A 7,984-nucleotide genomic window follows, 5' to 3' on the forward strand; every position below is an offset into this window, starting at 1 on the left:
TGCACTATGGAGGCAGACACCTTAGTTTCTGGACTGAGGAAGCACCTCACATTGGCCAACAGTAACTTGCCCTAACCAGTCACAGGGTGATACAGACAATCTCAGTTGAGAGTCATGGGTAGTCTGTCCTAGTGACAAAGACAGCAACTGTGACAAGGCCTCAAAAGCGAGTGGGATGCAGGGCAGGGAAAAAATAGGAAAGGCACAAAAGGCATATTCCTTGGGAACAGGGTGAGGAGCAATGGCATGAAACAGGAACCTCAAATAGGATGTGCCAAAGCAGGAGCCATTTCAGGGAGCAAGCAACACATTGGACACTGTTGGAAATAACAGGCATAGGATGGGTCCCATTAAAAACCCATCATGTTAACAGCATTTCTGAGCCAGGCTGTTTCACTGAATAGAGAGTTCATTGTGAAGCAGTAAAACTCAATGGAAAGAACCATGGTAAAAACCTCTCCATGAATTCTAGACAATAATGTTCATGGTGGGAATGGAGGGGAAGCGATGCAGTGCAACTGGGATGGCACCTCAGCAGGGAAGCTGAAACAAAAGTTCCTTTCAAGGTGTGCGCGTGCACAGCTGTGCACAATTTAGTACAGTGCCGTGCACCAACTTATTAACACCGTGCACCCACCCGGAGAGGAGCTGGGCTGCAGCACAGCAAAGCAAGGTGGGGCCTGGTGCAGTCTCTTCTCACTCCTGGAGGCGGGGGCTGGTGCCAGGAAACTGCTTCACCCCCCAGGCCGAGGCCATGTGCCTCCTCACTCCTGGAGCAGGGACATGTGTGGAGCTTGGCTTTCCCAGATCTCAGGTGCGTGGGGCAGAGCAGGATGATGCAGAACCTGGGTCTGCATCAGAGGAAAAGAAGCAGGCACAAGGAATCATTCCTAACCATGATGTAGTTTGGGGGTGCTGGTTACAGCTGTGTTGGTCTAGGGACACAGACAGACAAGGTGCTTTGGGTACGTTATATCACATTTACCCAAACTACTTTGTCTAACCATGACATAAGATTTCTGCATCATGAACGGGGAGTCCCCATTACCGGCTCCGGGGAACTGCTCCGCTCCTGAGCCCCCAGTTTTGTGCTTGGAGGATTATTGTAAAATCCACTGCATGAGGATCCATTACATGAGGATTCTAGTCTATTACGCTTAGCATAGTCTGGATCCAAGCTTAGTGAAAGGGGGAGGTGGGACCGAAGCGGCGCACTCATGGACCACTACACCTTAGAGGGAACTTTGGCTGAAACCCATCGTGCTTCAAGCACTCCATCTACTCCAGCAGCTAGTCAAGCAGGAAGGTTTCCTTCACCCCTTCTTTCTCTCCAGCCTCATGCAAGGTCTGGGGTGGTTGAGGGGATGTGTGCTTGGAAAGAAGTGTGTGTGGGCAGGCAGCTGAAGGACTGTGAATAAGAATTAGTGATGATGATGACATATGGCAATCTGTTGAGCTGGGGGAGGGACAGAGAGATGCCAAGGGGGTCAGAGTTAAGTCTGCTCTTATCATCACTGCTAATGATCTGGAAGTGGGGAGTAACAACATACTAATTAAATTTGTAGGCCATACCGAGCTGGGAGGGGTTGTAAACAGAGAAAAGACCATTGCTGCTACTTTGATGAAAAGTAATTTAGCATCACTTACATCTTCTGATGGAGGATGGACTCAGACTGAAAGGTCTCTGGATTCTTGGACAACCACTACCTCGTAACCTGTTCCTAATGAGTCTCCTCTCCTGACTCCAGGCCCAAAACACTGGCCCAATCAGATCAAGAACCTACCTCCTCACCCCGCTTCCTATCTTTCCTATAACTACACATCCCAGTTTTAGACATGTCTGGGTCTCTGCTAGGCCCCCTGGCCTCTATAGCATAGCTAATTTCATACTTTTCCAACAGTGCCTGGGAATCTAAATAGCACAGTCCCCAAGGTATGAAATCCCTAGAAAATTTCCCATTCCCACACAATCTCTCAGGCCAGAGAAACCATATGTTCAAACTTCACCATAGAAACCAAACACCTCAGTGTGCACAAGTCCAGCACAGTCCAACAGCAATGAATATAAATGCTGGGGAATACATGAATTTAAATAAAAGTTGGGAAGGGAGCTGCCCAAGACATAAGTAGTCAATTCTCCACACTGTATGCATCTACCCTACACAGTTGTTACTGCGCTGTCATTTAGTATACGCAGTCCTCAGATTTATGATACAATTGGTTCCTGAACACCGGGTCTTAAGTTGAAATTGAAACTCAGAACCAATTTTCTTGTAAGAAACAATAAATGGGGGATTGATTCCTGAACCAAGGCCTGATACCCTATTTACACCAAAAATACCCCAGAATTTTGTACTTGATCGATTATAGATGAGTAATATTGCTACATTAATATATTTATATTGTAAATAGCAATCACAATGATTTGGAAGGACTTCTTTGAGGTGACTCTGCTGGAGTTTTTGAAAGGCTCCTGGTTGGACTTTTTGAAGGGTTCTTGGCTTGAGTTTTCTCAGGAGTCTTGGCTGCCGGTCTTTCTGGACTCTTGTCTGCTTTCTTAAAGAAAGTATCCAAGGCAGTTTGGACAGATGTTCTCCAGGGAGATGAGTGACACAGCAAACTTGTTTGCTGGCGTGGCGTCACATTGGATCAAGTGTTGCAAAGCCAAAACTGACGTCAGAAAGTTGAAGCAGGGTATCAATTTATAAATGTTGTAAGTGCCAAACGTTATAAGTCAAGGACTGCCTGTACACTTCCTTTTGGAAGTACTAAATGACAGCACAGTAACAGCCATCACTGCGCCGTCCTGAAGGTGCACTGTTATTTTTAGCTGCTACATCACCATAGTGACGCACTATAGCGAGGGAGCTCGTCACCATAGCAACATAGTGGTGGCATCACATATAGACGCACCCACTATGCACATTCTGAGATTGGGGAATTCTTGTCAGCAACCTCAACCTAGAGGGCGTTTGTACATAGTCTGTTTTGTCATCATTGAGTACTGGGCAGGAACAACTTTATCTTCTGCTTCCCATGTTATCCCATCCGGATTAGCAAGCATCTTGCATTAACCCACCACACTTAATCTACTTTGGCCCAGAGTCTCTCTGATGTCAGGCAGTTTTGTCTTGTTCTTCAATTATAGCTGGAAAAGGACCATCACAGTATGAAACTAGGAAGGGAAGAACAAAAACCCCAGAATTAAGTAAGTGGGTGGCAAGGACCCAAGAGCTCTTCTACCATTCTAGTCTGAGCTCTGGGGAAGGCAAAGAGCAGTGCAAGAGACCTCACTCCAGTACTGCTCCTGAGGTTCTCTATTTGCAAAAAGAACCAGGGAACAGAGGCAGATTCAGACAGAGGTCACCAGATTTTAAAAACTAAAAAGCAAACAAAGTAGTGCAGGGAGTGCAACCAGTTTTCTGAAAGAATTGATAGAATATCAGTTTGCAAATCTATATCATACTGTCTCACCAAGCTCTGAGAGCAATGGCTATATATTCCTACAGTTTTGGGATGAAACTGCTACCAGTGAAATGCAACTGAGAATATATATGGTCACAGGTTAGCAATTCACAGCAATTCCACACAACAGTTTAGGACAGCGGGCTGCAATGTTTTGGAAAAGAAGGCCATTTTAATGGAGCTTAGCTCCAAGCACAGGACACTTCCAACTCAATTAACACCACTGCTCTCCTTGCTTCACCCCATCATGCCACCACTGCTTCTCTCTGACATCCAGTTGCCACCCAGGCAAAACCTCTTCTCCCCACCCACCAGCAAAGCCCCCTCCCCAGCTCCATGGGCCAGTTAAAATGGCTCCAGGGGTTATAAGTAGCTGACTCCTAGTTTAGGACACGAAGCAAAGGGAATTTAGGTAGAACCAATATAATTACCCTACTGGAATTTGGTGAGAACCTGAACCTGTTCAGCCCTCACAACAGAAGGCTGAGGGGGGACCTGGTGACCATCTATAAACTCACTGGGGGGGGACCAGAAGGGTTTGGGAGAAACCTTGTTTCCCCTAGCGCCCCCTGGCATAACAAGGAATAATGGCCATAAGTTGTTGGAGAGTAGGTTTAGATTAGACATCCCTAAGAACTACTTCACAGTCAGGGCAGCTAGGCTCTGGAATCAACTTCCAAGGGAAGTGGTGCTGGCTCCCACCCTGGGGGTCTTTAAGAAGAGGCGTGATACCTACCTGGCTGGAGTCATTTGAGCCCAGTTTTTCTCCTGCCCTGGCAGGGGGTCAGACTTGAAGATTACAAGGTCCCTTCAGACCCTACTTCTATGATTCTATGAGAAGGGCAGAATTAACATCCACGCCAATAATACACTAGAGGCTGCCAATACATCAGAACCAAGGAATGGCTAGGTTCACAGATGTATGTGCCATCCTAATGAAAGGAAATGTAGAAGCCTGGTACTATCTACTCCCATTCTGAACTTCGACGGCATCAACAATAGTCTGAGCTAGTAACTCAGTAAGAACCAAAAAGGAAGACCCATATAGCAAATCCCAAACACCCCTTTCTATAGCTCCTGGGTCCATTTCAAAAGCCTCCCAGCCAGGTAGTGACCAGACAAAATCTTTCTTAGACCTTGATTCTTTCATAAGCAGTGACCAGGTCACATGTGAACATGGCTGGATATTGCTCCCTTTGCTCCCTCTGAATCTAACTATATAACAGTGGGTCAGTTCCTGTCCTACAGTACTCCTGGACAGGTTTCATAAGCAAGGACAAACTGATGCATTACTCAAAAAAAGGAAAAGTGTCTCCTTGCAGCCTTGAGCTGAAGGACTCAGACCCACCCACATTCTTACTACCCATTCCTAGGCCACATGATTGACAGGGCTTTGTTCCAGCAAACTATTAAATATTTAGTTTATTCTTAGCAAGGGAGTGGAAGAAGATGGAAATCAATGACTGGGAAAATATAATGCTGCCCTAGAGTCTAGAGCATTCTACAGACACAAAAAGGAAAAGGAAAGCAGGGTGGGGAGGAGGGGCAGGGGAGAAGAAAAAAAAAATCTTTTTCTTTCACACTTGAGGCATGAATGTGCTGATCAGGCGCTGGCTCCCAGGAGTGGGCTGTTTGTTTGTTTTTGTAAATTACATTCATAAGGTAAAAACATTTTATAAAATTGGATTCCTCTGCACCAGAGGCGTTTTTTTCCCTGCTGACAGCCTTCTTTCCAACTACCAGCTGACTGCTACTAATCTGGGCATTAAAATGGTTCACATTGAAAGGGAGTCACCATGATTTCAGGCTCTTCAAAGGCAATTTAGTGTTGAAGAAAGGGCCCAGGTAGAAAACACGAGGGACTTATCCAGAGAATGGGCACAGGCATTCAGCAGTGGCAGAAAGTGCCTAGTACGATGCCTCAGACATGACATGGTGGAACTGGCATGAGACCAAGGGGGCGCCTATACATGAGCACAGAGGCTGGAATTCCAGCATGTCGGAGCAGACTCAATTAAGTCTGCCGGTGCGTGGTAATTCCCACACTCCAGCAGCCTCCTGCATCTTATATATCAGCATCCCCATGCTTAAAAATGGCGACTTTGTCTAAAGTTCATCAAATGAGCTTATTAGTTTAAGTGTGGGGATGCTGATACAAGATGTGGCGGTGCTTTAATTAGACAGGCTCTTTCGGTATATACAGCCTGATCTTAGAGAGGCAAACACAAGAGTGAGGACCAGCCTGCACAAGTCACCAGAACTGAAAAGGACCCCCCAGGTAATACTCTTTACCCAATCAGGGCTTTAGGACCCAACTGTCTCTGAGGAAGGGACTGACTTTTTGTTGTCCATTTGATGCCTAGCAGTGCTCTAGGCACAAGCACAGCAGAATGCATAAACTATATAAACATATTGATGCTATATGCTGGAAGCTTCCTCTAATGATGCTGCAGTTATTGTGACCAAACTATTTGCTATTCACTCGGTGCATACAAAGAAAATTAATTAGCTTAGTTGCCAGAAAGTACACCCAGGAAAGAAAAGCTTTCCTGATACTTATTTCATGACATCAAAATGCAACAGAAGAACCATTTTCCTAGATGTTCCAACTCAGATCCTTAGCTTAGAGCTGAGAGTCCCTCAAAGACAGCGTTGAATGGAGATGGAGAGATGCGGTGGGTTAAAACTCCTGAAGTTAAATTTACCTAGAGTTTCTACCAAGCAATGTCAAACCTTTAGGTAACACACATGCATGTAGACACTTGGTTGTTTTTTAAGTCCTCTTATTTTATATCATGCTTTGCCATACTACTGAAAGGCAACAGCATACTTGTTTTAAGCAGGTTGTTTTAGTATGCTATACGTCACTGATCCCAGATTCCTGAAGGAAAAGGCTCTTCATGCCTAAATCAGGTCAGCACTGCAAGGGATAAGTGACTGATACACAAGGTAATAGCCCAGGACCTGCATAAAAATGGAAGTCAGGGAGGCCTGAGTGGCACACTCAGAGAAGGGATGGGATTTATTATTAAAGAGAAACATTGGCATTAATGCTACATTAGGGCTTGGTCGCATTAAAATAAACAGCCAAGAAACACAAAAGGGAATGACCCTTGGGGAAAGCTGAAGTGGCCACACTTCACATACTTGTATATAAAAATTCATATTAGTTTCTAGCAAGAGGTGTAGCTTCAGTATATTACACTTTGTATCACTAAGTTAATACCATAAAACACGGTAAACTGTAGCACCTCGATTTATGTCAGCTCACTTTCTCCGATATTTAACTCTGCAATTTCTATCTCTCATTAATGTTATTTTAGCACATAAATTATTCAGACTATCATATAAGAAGTTATGTAACAAATTTATACAAACTGATCTATCCATCTACTGATACAATTTGCCTTGTTAAAAATCGTTCACCCAATAAATAGCACTAAGCAGGTAAGAGTGAAAACAGAAAGGGCATTAGTCTGGGTCTGACACTGCCACTGATATTCATCATCCTGGGGGGAAAAAAACTTGGTGTTGGACAGCACAGACTTTTCCAACATGTTCAAGAAGAGTTGGTTGTATTTCCTCTCATTTGCCTTTGAGATATGGCTCCACACCTAAATTCAAGTTCTCACCTGAGTTCCTTTAAACACTTGGGTTTTTGTGCATTCTGAAGCTATGGTAAACCAACCTAGCGCCATCAAGTCCAATAATGCTGTTCAGGTTTAAACCAGCTGAGGATCTGGCCCAAAGACTTCAGCAGACAGTTTTCTATGCAGAAACTTTTATGCACGGAAGTCATCCTCTCATAAACTATAATTACAATGAAAGCAAAATAACTACTATTAATAGTATATGTTGGTTGCAAAGCTATGAAATCCAATATAGTTGAAGGATAAACCTTAACATTAGATCAGCAGCCAGATGGGATGTCGTAGCTAGAGAAAAATTTGACTTCTAGAATGTAACTGCTCTTAAACACGTGACTGCCCTTAAGATTACTGGGAATTATTGGTATCTTGGTGGAGAGAGAGCAGGAGGAATCCAGTGCTGTGCAACCAACTTGCACATAGTACAGCTTCACAGCTTATATCAGTAGAGACTTCCGAATGGATACTGGATGGCTTCTGGGCATGACTTACTGTCTTCACAGGCTTTGTCATTTTGCCCCATGATGACTGTAATAGCTCCAATGCCCTCACATCAGACCAGCATACTTACCAGCATACTTACGTATCCCAGTTTAGAAGGGAAGAGAAATCAGACTGTACATTTATGGCTGCTTCTATGCTTGTGCACATGTGAAACTTTCTAGTCTTAGCCAGTACCAGCATGACTGGCATACTCTAATCTATGGGACATTCAGATAAGATTAAACGAAGGTTTTGCTACCATGGTTGAGGGTCTGCATGGACAGCGATGGAGTTTACACTGAGGAGACAACCTGCCATAAGATGTACTTGGATGGGAGCTCCTGCAGGAGCTCTAGGGACACAGGTCTGGCATTACTCCAAAACTCCAT

The 7,984-nt window shown here is 44.5% G+C and overlaps 1 protein-coding gene across 1 annotated transcript in view; it reads right to left on the reverse strand.

Annotated features, from left to right (window-relative positions):
• SPOCK2 (SPARC (osteonectin), cwcv and kazal like domains proteoglycan 2) overlaps positions 1-7,689 on the reverse strand; it is a 54,792-nt gene extending 47,103 nt beyond the window's left edge. The window contains exon 1 of the mRNA XM_090058716.1: positions 7,684-7,689. Within this exon, the coding sequence (XP_089914842.1) occupies positions 7,684-7,689 (6 nt within the window). The remainder of the gene's footprint in view (positions 1-7,683) is intronic.
• Between the last annotated feature and the right edge of the window lie 295 nt (positions 7,690-7,984).

This window comes from Crocodylus siamensis, chromosome 7 (genome assembly GCF_052110815.1).
Source record: "Crocodylus siamensis isolate JL-2025a chromosome 7, ASM5211081v1, whole genome shotgun sequence".
In the NCBI taxonomy this organism is placed as follows: Eukaryota; Metazoa; Chordata; order Crocodylia; family Crocodylidae; genus Crocodylus; species Crocodylus siamensis.